The 15194-nt window shown below is 40.1% G+C and overlaps 1 protein-coding gene across 6 annotated transcripts in view; it reads left to right on the top strand.

Annotated features, from left to right (window-relative positions):
• The window catches only part of LOC117315460 (gastrula zinc finger protein XlCGF57.1-like), a 42824-nt gene extending 27748 nt beyond the window's left edge, over positions 1 to 15076 (top strand). For 2 of the 6 annotated variants that reach the window (XM_033869655.1, XM_033869658.1), the window contains 3 exons: positions 3398 to 4030; positions 9249 to 9604; positions 12631 to 15076. In XM_033869655.1, the coding sequence (XP_033725546.1) occupies positions 3939 to 4030; positions 9249 to 9604; positions 12631 to 14102 (1920 nt within the window). In that variant the 5' untranslated portion in view covers positions 3398 to 3938 and the 3' untranslated portion in view covers positions 14103 to 15076. Of the gene's footprint in view, positions 1 to 3333; positions 4031 to 9248; positions 9605 to 12630 lie in introns of all 6 variants that reach the window. The other 4 variants (XM_033869656.1, XM_033869654.1, XM_033869657.1 and 1 more) reach the window with 3 other exon arrangements.
• The last annotated feature ends 118 nt before the right edge of the window (positions 15077 to 15194 follow it).

Raw genomic sequence — 15194 nt, 5'->3', positions numbered from 1 at the left:
AATCATGTCCACAAGTACCTGTGGTTGCCCGCCGTGTGCTGTGCGCCATCTGAAACTTTTCACATTTTAAACTGCTTCTCAAGTTCCACTAGTTGTATTGAGCTGAAACTTACCAGAAATGATCATGAGATGGTCCGGACCAAGCGTTCTTATTTTTCACGCCCGTCCGAAATCAAAAATGGCCGCCATCTTGAAAAACACATTTTAAACGTCTTCTCAAGTTCCACCAGTGCTGTTGAGCGGAAACTTGCCAGAAATGAACCTGACAAAATATTGTTGCTTTTCGGGCTGATCCGAAATCCAAGATGGCCGTGTTAGCCGCCATCTTGAAAAACATATTTTAAATTTATTCTCAAGTTCCACTGGTGCCATTGAGGTGGAAATTGGTGAGGATGTTAAGGAAGAATAGCCTACAAAGTGTTGTTATTGTTTGGCCTTGTAAAAACTTTGACATGGCAGCCAAGATGACCATTTTGTAACATGATTGCGCAATCATGGTTTTCCTGAACAACATGTACACCTATTTCAAACTTCTTCTCAAATTCCACCTTTGGGATTCAGCTCTAATTATCTAGAAATGATCATGAGATGGTCCTGACCAAGTGTTATTATTTATCGGGGCAGTCAGAAATCAAAGATGGCCGCCATGGTGGCCATCTTGAAAAACACATTTTGAATTCCTTCTCCAGTTCCAGCTGGAAATTGGTGAGGATGTTAAGGAAGGATAACCAACAACGTATTGTCATTTTTCGGCCTTGTCAAAACTTTGGTTGGCAGCCATGGCGGCCATTTTGTAACATTATTGTCCAATCATTGTTTTCTGAACAACACCTTTATCCAACTTCTCAAATTCCAACAGTTGGATTCAGCTACAACTTATCAGAAATGATCCTGAGATAGCTACAGGTAATGCATACTGCAATAGTATAAGGGTCTTTAATTTAGTGTAAGATTACCGTTAAGGCCCTTGGGCCTCTTGTTATTTTTCAGGTCGGTCAGAAATCCAAGATGGCCGCCTTGGCAGCCATCTTGAAAAACACATTTTAAACTTCTTCTCTAGTTCCACTGGTGCCATTGAGCTGAAAATTGGTGAGGATGTTAAGGAAGGAGAGCCAACAAAGTGTTGTTAGCTCACCTGCCCGAAGGGGTCAAACAGGCGTTAATCTTCCAACGACCTCTTCTCAATAACCAAGAGGCCCAGGTTTTCAAATAAATGACCTTGACCTTCATTCAAGGTCACAATTGGGTCAAATAGGCTTTAATCTTCAAACAACTTCTTTTCAATAACTAAGAGACCCAGGGACTTGAAATTAGGCCTGTAGCATGCTGGGGTGAAGAGCTACCAAGTTTGTTCAAATAAATGACCTTGACCTTCATTTAAGGTCACACAGGTCAAATAGCCTATAATTTTCAAACGACTTCTCAATTATCAAGAGGCATATGGACTTGATATTGTGTCAGTAGCATGCTTGGGTGAAGGGCTACCAAGTTTGTTCAAATAAATGACCTTGACCTTCATTCAAGGTCACATGGGCCAAATAGGCTATAATCTTTAAATGGCTTCTTATCAATAACCAGGAGGCATAGGGACTTTATATTAGGCCTGTAGCATGTTGGGGTAAGGGCTATGTAGCTTGTTATTATTTTTTGGCATCGTAAAAAACTTTGACATGGCAGCCATGATGACCATTTTGTAACATGATTGCACAATCATGGTTTTCCTGAATAACACCTATTTCAAAATTTTCTTGAATTCTACCAGTGGGATTCAGCTGTTACTTACCAGAAACAATCCTGAGATGGTCCTGACCAAGTGTTGTTATTTTTCAGTTCAGTCAGAAAACCAAGAGGGCCGCAATGGCAGCCATCTTGAAAATCACATTTTAAACTTTTTCTCCAGTTCCATTGGTGCCATTGAGCTGAAAATTGGTAATGATGTTAATGATGGAGAGCCAACAAAGTGTTATTATTTTTGGCCAAGTAAAAATTTTTGACATGCAAGCCATAGTTGTCATTTTGTAACATGATTGCGTGCGCGCAATCATAGTTTTCCTGAGCAACACCTATTTCAAACTTCTTCTCATGTACCTCCATTGGGATTCAGCTGTAACTTTCCAGAAATGATCCTGAGACGACCAAGTGTTGTTATTTCTCAGGTCGGTCAGAGATCCAATATGGGCGCCATGGCAAAAATCTTGAAAATCACATTTTAAACTTCTTCTCCAGTTCAACTGGTGCAGTAGAGCTGAAAATTGGTGATAATATTAAGGATTGAGAGCCATCAAAGTGTTGTTTTTTTTGGCCTTGTAAAACCTTTGACATGGCAGCAATTTTGTAACATGATTGCGCAATCATCATGGTTTTCCTGAACAACACCTATTTAAAACTTCTTCCGAATTTCAACAGTGGGATCCAGCTGTAACTTATCTGAAATGATCTTGAGATAGTCCTGACCAAGTGTTGTTATTTTTTAAGTTCGGTCAGAAATCAAAGATGGCCACCATTGCAGCCATCTTGAAAACACATTTTAAACTTCTTCTCCAGTTCCACTGGTGCCATTGAGCTGAAAATTGGTTAGGATGTTAAGGAAGGAGAGCCAACAAAGTGTTGATATTTTTCGGCCTCGTAACAACTTTGACATGGCAGCCAAGATGGCCATTTTGTAACATGATTGTGCAATCATGGTTTTCCTGAACAACACCTATTTCAAACATCTTCTCGAATTACACCAGTGGGACTCAGCTGTTACTTACCAGATATGATCCTGAAATAGTCGTTATCAAGTGCTGTTATTTTTCGTGTTGGTTGGCCACCATGGCAAACATTGCAACGTTGTAATTAACTATACTCGCTACAGAGAATGCATATTAGTATAATAGTATAAAGGTCTTTAATTTAGAGTCAGATGACCGTTTAGGAACTTGGGCCTCTTGTTTATCAAACATATTCAATTATCTTTCAAATTCAAGCCATAAATATCTCACAAATCAGGCAAAACAATTTTATTTATTTTTATTGATTTTGATCTGTGCATGTCTTTTACTGTTTCAGTCGGTTTTAATAGCTAAATACTTCAGGAGAGCTAATGTTTGGCGATTGGATGCCGTAGATCGTGAGTTTTAGACTCGGTCATAATCAGGGCTTCCTTCATGTGTCACTATGTTATATATTGAGAAACCATGGTCAGTGTCTTAAAATTTAAGCTTTATTTTGGTGTGTATAAAGAAACACTAAAGTGACGAGCCTTGGCGAGTGTTAATATTTTTGAAAATCTTAAGAAAAAAGGCAAACAAGTATATATAGCGTACATATTTTATCTACTGTTCATTTCAGATTGAACAGACTGAGTTAATGAGATGAAGGACGACAACAAAGTAGATATAGGAAAAGATCTGAGGTGTATCTAGTGAAGAGGATATAGGAAAAGATCTGAGGTGTATCTAGTGAAGAGGATATAGGAAAAGATCTGAGGTGTATCTAGTGAAGAGGACATAGGAAAAGATCTGAGGTGTATCTAGTGAAGAGGATATAGGAAAAGATCTGAGGAGTATCTATTGAAGAGGACATAGGAAAAGATCTGAGGTGTATATATATATCTAGTGAAGAGGATATAGGAAAAGATCTGAGGTGTATCTAGTGAAGAGGATATAGGAAAAGATCTGAGGTGTATCTAGTGAAGAGGACATAGGAAAAGATCTGAGGTGTATCTAGTGAAGAGGACATAGGAAAAGATCTGAGGAGTAGCGAGTGAAGAGGATATAGGAAAAGATCTGAGGTGTATCTAGTGAAGAGGATATAGGAAAAGATCTGAGGTGTATCTAGTGAAGAGGACAGAAAAAGATAGTAAAGAGCATGTATAAGAAAAGATTTCAGGAGTACTTTAGCTAGTGAACAGGCCATTTTTCCAAACAATAGAAATAAATGTTGCTAATGTGATCATGAGAACAAGAAAATCACCAGCCATTTCTGGTACTACTACACCAATAAAAAGACAGCAATGGAATTCTTACGAGATCACACATTTGCGTCGGTAAGTACTGGATATAGATTCACATACAAATTATTATGATTGCTGTGCCTAGTTGCATGTTTAAGGGGAGGTAACTAGTGCTAATTCCTGTTGATGTATTTATTGTGACATTGAAAATCACCTAATTGGATAAAAATGGTCCTCACCCGTTGATTACTGTTTTAGACTCAAATTTTCAAAGTCTCAAAAGACCTATTCTAATCACAATTTGTGTGTTATCTGTCATGGGTCTGACAATTAATAACCCAATTTACTTTTTCGACTTCTTCTCAGAATCCTCTGAACAGATTTCAATTCAACTTCATAAAAACCTTTTTTGGTAAAAGGTTAATCAAAAGTGTGTTTGTATGGACCCAAACCCCCAGGGGACTTAGGGGCAGGGGCAAAAGAGTCAATTTGACTGATATTTCAAAACTTTTCCTCTCAAGATCCAAATAAGGTAGAATCAAATGCTGTTCATAAATGGAAGGTTCTTAATTGCTTTAACAAATCTCTGACTTTCATGACCCTTACACTGTATTTCATTTAAATAACTTTTTTGGCTATCAAGGATGGGATGACGGTTTGATGGTAGATGCAGATCAAGTGGTATACATACAAGGCCCATTTATTAGTGAATCAACTACTTTAAAAGCGTAGGAGCGAAAGTATACTGAGGCAGTAACTTATATATCATAATTGATAAGCCTTGATAATTGGTTAATTAACCAAGGTTCAGTTGTGTTTGGTCAAGTGTCACTCTAGTGGCCAAGCCCTGATAACTCTAGGCTTATAAATTAACCAAGGTTCTGTTGTGTTTGGTCAAGTGTCACTCTAGTGGTCAAGCCTTGATAACTCTAGGGTTAATTAACCAAGGTTCAGTTGTGTTTGGTCAAGTGTCAATCTAGTGGTCAAGCCTTGATAACTCTAGGGTTATCAGTTGTGTTTGGTCAAGTGTCACTCTAGTGGTCAAGCCTTGATAACTCGAGGCTTAATTAACCAAGGTTCAGTTGTGTTTGGTCAAGTGTCAATCTAGTGGTCAAGCCTTGATAACTCTAGGGTTAACTAACCAAGGTTCAGTTGTGTTTGGTCAAGTGTCACTCTAGTGGTCAAGCCTTGATAACTCTAGGGTTAATTAACCAAGGTTCAGTTGTGTTTGGTCAAGTGTCAATCTAGTGGTCAAGCCTTGATAACTCTAGGGTTAACTAACCAAGGTTCAGTTGTGTTTGGTCAAGTGTCACTCTAGTGGTCAAGCTTTGATAACTCTAGGGTTAATTAACCAAAGTTCAGTTGTGTTTGGTCAAGTGTCACTCTAGTGGTCAAGCCCTGATAACTCTAGGGTTATAAATTAACCAAGGTTCTGTTGTGTTAGGTCAAGTGTCACTCTAGTGGTCAAGCCCTGATAACTCTAGGGTTAATTAACCAAGGTTCAGTTGTGTTTGGTCAAGTGTCACTCTAGTGGTCAAGCCTTGATAACTCGAGGCTTAATTAACCAAGGTTCTGTTGTGTTAGGTCAAGTGTCACTCTAGTGGTCAAGCCCTGATAACTCTAGGGTTATAAATTAACCAAGGTTCTGTTGTGTTTGGTCAAGTGTCACTCTAGTGGTCAAGCCTTGATAACTCGAGGCTTAATTAACCAAGGTTCAGTTGTGTTTGTTCAAGTGTCACTCTAGTGGTCAAGCCCTGATAACTCTAGGGTTATAAATTAACCAAGGTTCTGTTGTGTTTGGTCAAGTGTCACTCTAGTGGTCAAGCCCTGATAACTCGAGGCTTAATTAACCAAGGTTCAGTTGTGTTTGGTCAAGTGTCACTCTAGTGGTAAAGCCCTGATAACTCGAGGCTTAATTAACCAAGGTTCTGTTGTGTTTGGTCAAGTGTTACTCCAGTGGTCAAACCCTGACAACTCGAGACTTAATTAACCAAGGTTCAGTTGTGTTTGGTCAAGTGTTACTCCAGTGGTGGTCAAGCCCTGGTAACTCTAGGCTTAATTAACCAAGGTTCATGATCAGTTGTTTGCTCTTCTCAGAACCAACAGGCTCATACATAGCCCTTACTGCTGCAATGATAATCCGTTGGACAATACATAACATGGTATAATCAGCATGGTTTGTTCACAATAATTTTTCCTCACATTTTTGCCCCCAGTTTTCAAGATCATGACGTTTCTGGTTTTCTGCATCATTTTTGTCACCCAAAACAAGCATGGCAGCGAAAGTGCTTTTCATTGAGTGAATTTTAAGAATTGAAAGAGCCGCCTGCTTCACTTAAACCACTATTTAGAAAAAATATGGTTCCATATATATGTAGCTGAAACAGATAGTGTTATTTTTTTTATTAGCTCACCTGGTCCGAAGGACCAAGGTGAGCTTATGCCATACCGTGGCGTCTGTCGTCCGTCGTCCGTCCGTCGTCCGTCCGTCCATCCGTCCGTCCGTCCGTCAACAATTGACTTCTTCTTCATAACCGCTGATCAGAATTTGATCAAATTTGGTCAGAAGCATCCCTATGGGAAGGGGACTCAAAATTGTACAAATGATGGGGCTGGCCCCCCAGGGGCCTGAGGGGCGGGGCCAAAAGGGGTCAATTTTGCTATATTGATATAAACGACTTCTTCTCTGAAACCGAGCAACGGATATCGCTCATATTTGCCTGGTAGCATCACTATGGGGTGAGGATTCAAAATTATACAAATAATGGGGCTGGCCCCCAGGGGCCTGAGGGGCGGGGCCAAAAGGGGTCAATTGGGCTATATTGATATAAACGACTTCTTCTCTGAAACCGAGCAATGCCTGTCACTCATATTTGCCTGGTAGCATCACTATGGGGTGAGGATTCAAAATTGTACAAATTATGGGGCTGGCCCCCCAGGGGCCTGAGGGGCGGGGCCAAATGTGGTCAATTTAGATATATATTGATATAAACGACTTCTTCTCTGAAACCAAGCAATGGATATCGCTCATATTTGCCTGGTAGCATCACTATGGGGTGAGGATTCAAAATTGTACAAATGATGGGGCTGGCCCCCCAGGGGCCTGAGGGGCGGGGCCAAAAGGGGTCAATTTGGCTATATTGATATAAACGACTTCTTTTCTGAAACCGAGCAATGGATATCGCTCATATTTGCCTGGTAGCATCACTATGGGGTGAGGATTCAAAATTGTACAAATGATGGGGCTGTTCCCCCAGGGGCTTGAGGGGCGGGGCCAAATGTGGTCAATTGGGCTTTATTGTTATAAACGACTTCTTCTCTGAAACTGAGCAATACCTGTCGCTCATATTTGCCTGGTAGCATCACTATGGGGTGGGGATTAAAAATTGTACAAATGATTGGGCTGAACCCCCAGGGGCCTGAGGGGTGGGGCCGAATGTGGTCAATTTGGCTATATTGATATAAACAACTTCTTCTCTGAAACCGAGCAATGCCTGTCGCTCATATTTGCCTGGTAGCATCACTATGGGGTGGGGATTCAAAATTGTACAAATGATGGGACTGACCCCCCAGGGGCCTGAGGGGCGAGGCCAAATGTGGTCAATCAGGCTATATTCATATAATTGACTTCTTCTCTGGAACCAAACAATGGATATCTCTCATATTTTACTGGTAGCATCACATTGGGGTAGGAATTTGAAATTGTACAAATGATGGGGCCAACCCCCTTGGGGCTGAGGGGCGGGGCCAAAAGGGGTCAGTTTTGCAGAATTGATATAAACGACTTCTGCTCTGAAACGAAGTTATGGATATCGCTCATATTTGCCTGGTAGCATCCCTATGGGGTGGGGATTCAAACTTGTACAAATGGTGGGGCTAAACCCCAAGGGGCCTGAGAGGTGGGGCCAAAATTGGTCAATTTGTTTAAACAACTTCTTCTCTGAAACTAAGCAATGGATATTACTCACATTTGTATTGTAGCATGGTTACGGGGTGGGGGATTCAAAATTGTACAAATGTTGGGGTTGACCAAGGCCGCCAGGGGGCTGATGGGTGGGGCCAAAAAGGGCCAATTCGGCTAAATTGATTTAAACAAATTATTCTCTGAAACTTAGCAATGGTTTTACTGGTAGCATCCTATAGGGGTAGGGATTCAAAATTGTATAACGGAAGGAGCTGACCCCCCCCCCCCCCCCCCCCCCCCCCCCAAGGGCAGAGGGCAGGGTCAAAAGGGGTCAATTAGTCTAAACAAGATCTTCTCTGAAACTAAGCAATGGATATCACTCACATTTGTGTGGTAGCATCCCTATGGGGTCGCGCCAAAAGTCAATTTCAGTTTATGGATTAATGCACTTTTTGGCATTGTTAGTACAAAATAAAACCAATGTACATGTACCCATATAAAATGCTTATGATATATATTGACTTAGCAATACCAGCGACAAATATACTGAAGCAACATTCTTGTTTCATATTTCATGAAACCAGGTGAGCGATACAGGCCCTCTGGGCCTCTTGTTGATTATTGAAAAATAAATGTGCCATGATATGTTTGATATCATGAGACAAGTATCGCGATAGGTATGGTATTGTATATTGAAGGAAGCAACACTAATAGACCTGACAATGGGCAAGCAGCATGTTGGGATGAAGGACTTGTTGAAATGAATGACCTTTTACGTACATACTCTATTCAAGGTCTCGGGGATAAAATTTTCTAAAACAATTTGAACAACCGGATATATACCTATTCTCAATAACCAAATGGCCCAAGAAACTGATGTTGGTCCTGTATAATGCTTGGATGTAAGGCTATGAAGTTTGTTCAACTAAATGACCTTAACCTATTTTCAAATGTCTTCATCTCAATATAGCTAACAAAGAGGTAGAGAGGCTTATGGTTGGTGATGTTATATGCTGGGATATAGGGCTACCTAATTTGTATCAAATGAATAATCTAGTCTTATATCCAGGGTCACAGTGTAAAACAATAAAACAAGTTCTTCTGAAAATTTAAAAGGCTGAGAATGATGACATTGGCCAGTGATATGCTTGGACGAATGGCTGCTGCCTGTCTAGGGCATTGATATTCAAATGAATGACCTATGTTCTTTATATTATATAAGGTCTTTAATATTTTTTCAAGTTTGAAGTCGAAGATGTTTCCCCTTTAACTCACTTCTCCGATTAATGCGAGATGAGCCATAGAGGTCCATGGGGCCTCTTTTTAAGTATGAATACTAGTTATAATTATATGATACCAGAGTCCATGTTGAGGTTGTCATGGTTATGTTATTTATCTGTCTTACAGAGCTGTTACCTTCATACCCGAGGACCACCCAGAATTCTGGGAGTTGGTACAGCAGATGGTGAGGACCAAAACCAAGGAGGAATGTTGGAAGCAGCACCAGATAGACCTGGCATCAGGGGAAAGTACTTATCCAAGGGAGACAAGCATATGCGTTACTGACCAAAGGGAGGCAATCATAGACGTTACTGACCAAATGGATGCAAGCATAGACGTTACTGACCCAAGGATGACAAGCATAGAAGTTACTGACCCAAGGGAAACAAGCATAGGAGAAGTTATTGACCAAAGGGAGGCAAACATAGGTGACGTTACTGATGCAACAGAGTCCAACAATGGAGAAGTCTATGAAAATCAAGGTAGGGAAATAATCCATTAAATTATATGTCTCATTGGAGTTAGAGTAGAAGGACCCAAGAAGGGGAATGGGGTGTATACATCTGTAAAATCTAAGGACAAAAAATAGTTGAGCTTTCGTCCCTGTGGGAAATGCTTTGGTTTCTGTCCCCCGGCTGAGACATACCAGAGTCTATTACAATGCCTAGCACTCAGCATTTTGGGAGTTGGACTACTGGTTTGCCTGTTGTCAGTATAATGTGACCGGATGGGGTGTCCTGCTGGATGTCTTATAGGCAGTATGCTTTAACCAGTGAAGTAGCTCTATAAAGTCAGAATCAGTTCCGTTCTATCAGAAGGAGACAAATATAAACATAACACAGCGTCCCAAAGTAGACACACATCAGCCAAGCATGCATCTTGTACAGATTGAAGGCTGTCCTGATATGGCCATAGGTGATGATGTGACGTTAAACAATACTAAACCAACCAATCCAAGTAATTGATAAAATCAAAGATTGAATGTACTTGAAATGAAATGGGAAATGTTTAATCATGGTTACCCATTACTATCAGGTCCATACATCGTCATCATTGTTTCTGTTTCTCTGTCCTTTCTTTCTTCCATTTGTCTTACTGTCCTTTCTTCCATTTGTTTTTCTGTCCTTTCTTCCATTTTAACACTGGTACTTACATTGATGTAGATTATCTCAGAATCCAGGCACCTGAACTTTCTGAAACTTCCACGAGGATGATACACTGTAATATGCGGGTGTGAAATAGGAGTTTAAAAAATTATAATGTTGCGATCAAATTTGCTGTTTCTAAAAACAGACTGGTAGTACAAGTAAGTCATCTTAGCCTCTTAAACATAATAAAAATTTTCTCAAATTTCACATGTTAATACACCATATTAAAGAGCATATGAGTCATCTTTTTAGAACTTTCATTTAGGAGAAAAAAGTGTGGGAGTGACATTTTCTACCAGACAACACGTGAACCGTTCAGAAACAACACAAATAACACTAGCTAACTCAATATAAAGGGAGGTGATTTGCTGTAGATATGGCTCTCAGTAGGGGAAATAGAAGTAAGTTCTTTAAATCCAGTACTCGTTCTGAACTCATGTATAAACATCATTGGGCAAAGCAGATCTAATGTAAAAATTGAGGATTTTGATCCCAAGGGTTTGGAGGGAAGGGCCTTATGGCGTTAATATTTAAATTGCTTCTTGTCCTGAATGTCTGAATGGATTCTGATGAAATTTGGGCTGAAGCATTATTGGGTAAAGGTAATCTAATGTTGTTTAAATGAAGAATGTCATTCCCTTGGGGCAAGAAAGGCACAGGGCCCAATATGGTAAAAAATGATAATTTTTAGCCCACCATCATCAGATCAGATGGTGGGCTATTCAAATCGCCCTGCGTCCGTGGTCCGTGGTCCGTCCGTCCGTCCCTCCGTCCGTAAACAATTCTGGTTATCGCTATTTCTCAGAAAGTACTGAAGGGATCTTTCTCAAATTTCATATGTAGGTTCCCCTTGGTGCCTAGTTATGCATATTGCATTTTGAGACCAATCGGAAAACAACATGGCCGACAGGCAGCCATCTTGGATTTTGACAATTCAAGTTTGTTATCGCTATTTCTGAGAAAGTACTGAAGGGATCTTTCTGAAATTTCATATGAAGGTTCCCCTTGGTGCCTTTTGAGACCAATGGATAACAAAATGGCCGACAGGCAGCCATCTTGGATTTTGACAATTGAAGTTTGTTATCGCTATTTCTGATTAAGTACTGAAGGGATCTTTCTGAAATTTCATATGTAGGTTCCCCTTGGTGCCTAGTTATGCATATTGCGATTTGAGACCAATCTGAAAACAACATGGCCGACATGCTGCCATCTTGGATTTTGGCAATTGAAGTTTGTTATCACTATTTCTGAGAATGTACTGAATGGATCTTTCTGAAATTTCATATGTAGGTTTCCCTTGGTGCCTAGTTATGCATATTGCGTTTTGAGACCAATCTGAAAACAACATGGCCGACAGGCAGCCATCTTGGATTTTGACAATTGAAGTTTGTTATCACTATTTCTGAGAAAGTATTTAAGGGATCGTTCTCAAATTTCATATGTAAGTTTCCCTTGGTGCTTAGTTATGCATATTGCATTTTGAGACCAATCTGAAAATAACATGGCCGACAGACAGCCATCTTTGATTTTGAGAAATTAAAGTTTGTTATCGCTATTTCTCAAAGTACTGAATGGATATTTCTCAAATTTCATATGTAGGTTCCCCTTGGTCCCTTGTATTGCATTTTTGGACCAGTCTGTCCTGAAAACAACCTGGCAAACAAACAGCCATTATCGTTAAATCTCAAATTTCTTATATAGCTAGGATTCCCTTGAAAAGTACTGGAGGGATGTCTCAATTTGCACAGATTAGTAAAATGAAGGGAAAAGTAGGGAAAAGATCAATCTGACATGGAACCTATGAAGATCATTCAATGGTGGGCGCCAAGATCCCTCTGGGATCTCTTGTTTAAGATAACTACTTGTTTAAAGCAATTTGATGGATTTTAATCAAATTTGGTCTAGAGGATTATTAGGCAAACGAGATCTAATGTTGCAGAAACAAAGAATGTGACATTCCTGGGATGAGAGAAAGTGGGCCCAATAGTGGAAACAAGGAAAATACATAAATTAAAGTCATCTTTCTTTTTTCGAGAATGACAGAATTTGGTCCACCTGTAGTTCAAACAATTGTTAAGAGAGGTAGTTGAAAAGTAGGAAAATAATTGAAATGTTTCTTCATTCTTTTTCCAATATTTTGCCATAGTTACTGAAATATCCATGTGAGCAATGCAGACCCTCTGGGTCTCTTTATATGTATATACATGTATATATTATTGAAACAGATACTGGGCATAGTATACGTATGGTACAAGTAGAAATTGCATTCGGCCAGGTGAATTTCTACCTCTGCTTGCTCTGGCTGTCATATGAAACGTCTTTGCTAGACTACAAATACATGATCCTATCTTTCGTTTTAGATGCCACGCATATGGCTGCAGTGGATACCAGATTTCATTCGTCTGCCAAAATATCATACCAGCAATTAGAAGAAAATAGTAGCTTCGAGGACAAAACATCAAAATGTGATGTTGGCGAAGAAGAAAGGTACAATTCAGAAAAGCAGAAACGTAATAGCCACAATAAAAGAGATGGAGAAAAATATTACCAGTGTGATGTTTGTGGTAAAGGTTTCAACATTAAGTCATTGTTATTGAGGCATTCCCTGCTGCATAGACGAGGAAAATTATATAATTGTGATGTGTGTAGAAAAGGCTTCACTTTCAGGTCTTGGTTGCACCGCCATGTCCGGATGCATAAAGGGAAAAGTAAGGGATGCAAGTCGGAGTATGTTACAAAGAAACCCCCTTGTGTTCATACAGGAACAAAACCATACAAATGTGATGTTTGTGGTAAAGGGTTCTGTGATATGTCATCTGTGAAGAGACACCTTCTTGAACATACAGGAGAACAACCGTGCAAATGCAATGTTTGTGGTAAGGGGTTCAACGACCAGTATAATTTGAAGACACACCTTCGTGTCCATACAGGAGAAAAACCATTCACATGTGATGTTTGTGGTATGAGGTTCAGAGAAAAGGCTAGTGTGAAGAAACACCACTTTCGTTTTCATCCAGGAGACAAACCGTACAAATGTGATGTTTGTCATAAGGGGTTCCGTAAGGAGTCTGATTTGACCGCACATAGTCGTGTTCATACAGGAGAAAAAGCGTACAAATGTGATTATTGTGGTAAGGGGTTCATTAAACAGTCTCAAGCAAAGATACACCTTCGTGTCCATACAGGAGAAAAACCGTACAAATGTGATGTTTGTGGTAAAGCGTTCACTAGCATGTCTAATGTGAGGAGACACCTTTGTGTCCATACAGGAGAAAAGCCGTACAAATGTGATACTTGTGGTAAGAGGTTCATTGAAAAGTCTCAAGCAAAGAGGCACCTTCGTGTCCATACAGGAGAAAAAGCGTACAAATGTGATGTTTGTGGAAAGTTGTTCAAAGAAAAGGCCAGTGTGAAGAAACACCACTTTCGTTTTCATTCAGAAGAAAAACCGTACAAATGTGATGTTTGTGGTAAATGGTTCAATAGCATGTATAATGTGAGGAGACACATTCGTTTTCATTCAGGAGAAAAACCGTACAAATGTGATGTTTGTCATAAGGGGTTCGGTAAGCGGCCTGATTTGACCGCACATAGTCGTGTTCATACAGGAGAAAAACCGTACAAATGTGATGTTTGTGGTAAAGGGTTCAATAGAATGTCAAATGTGCGGAGACACCTTCGTGTCCATACAGGAGAAAAACCGTACAAATGTGATGTTTGTGGTAAAGGGTTCAATAGAATGTATAATGTGCGGAGTCACCTTCGTGTCCATACAGGAGAAAACCCGTACAAACGTAATATTTCTGTTAAGACGTTAAGTGACAAGTCTTAATGTGAGGAGACAGCACCTTCGTCTTCATACAGATGAAAATGTACAAATGTGATGTTTGTTATTAGTGGCTCAGTGCGAAGAGACATAGAAGAGAAAATCCTTACACATGTAATTATTGTGATAAGATGTTCAATCAGTAGTCTAATTTGAATTAAGTTGCACTTTCGTGTGAAGAAAAACCTTCATCCACGACACATGGATGACTCGCTACCCTAGATATTGTCCCTATTACATAGATCGATAAAGAATGATTGTTTCCCCTTTTCTTTGTCCAAAATGTATGATGTTCTCGCTACCCTATATGTCATCCCCTTGTAGATGTCCACAATGCATCATCCATGATGGCTCGCGTCCCTCAATGTTATTCCCCTTATAGATGTCCACAATACATGATTGGGTCGCTACCCTAGATGTCATCCCCTTATTGTGTTCCACAATACTCATGTACATGATTGGGTCGCTACCCTAGATGTCATCCCCTTATTGTGTTCAACAATACTCATGTACATGATTGGGTCGCAACCCTAGATGTCATCCCCTTATAGTGTCCCACAATACTCATGTACATGATTGGCTCGCTACCCTAGATGTGTTTCCCCTTATAGTGTTCCACAATACTCATGTACATGATTGGCTCGCTACCCTAGATGTCATCCCCTTTATGGAGAAAAATACCCACAAAAATATGTCAGGAAAGCGAGGAGTATTAGTTCCATTAATTTGCTTGTTTTTATTTTTATGTTTATAAAATGATAAAGGACATCATGCTCATTAATTGGGCATCACAGCTTCTAGCCGATTTTTAACTAAATAGAAAAAATAATGGCCAGTAACAATTTGGCCTGATCACTTCTATGGTTATTATTAGCTCACCTGGTCCGAAGGACCAAGGTGTGCTTATGCCATACCGTGGCGTCCGTCGTCCGTCCGTCGTCCGCCGTCAACAATTTCTTCTTCATAACCACTGATCAGAATTTGACCAAATTTGGTCAGAAGCATCCCTATGGGGTGGGGACTCAAAATTGTACAAATGGTGGGGCTGACCCCCCAGGGGTCTGAGGGGCGGGGCCAAAAGGGGTCAATTTGGCTCTG

Source organism: Pecten maximus, chromosome 17 (assembly GCF_902652985.1).
Source record: "Pecten maximus chromosome 17, xPecMax1.1, whole genome shotgun sequence".
Lineage (NCBI taxonomy): Eukaryota > Metazoa > Mollusca > Bivalvia > Pectinida > Pectinidae > Pecten > Pecten maximus.
The sequence above is the reverse complement of the archived record's forward strand: the minus strand, read 5'-3'. Positions and strand labels throughout refer to the sequence as shown.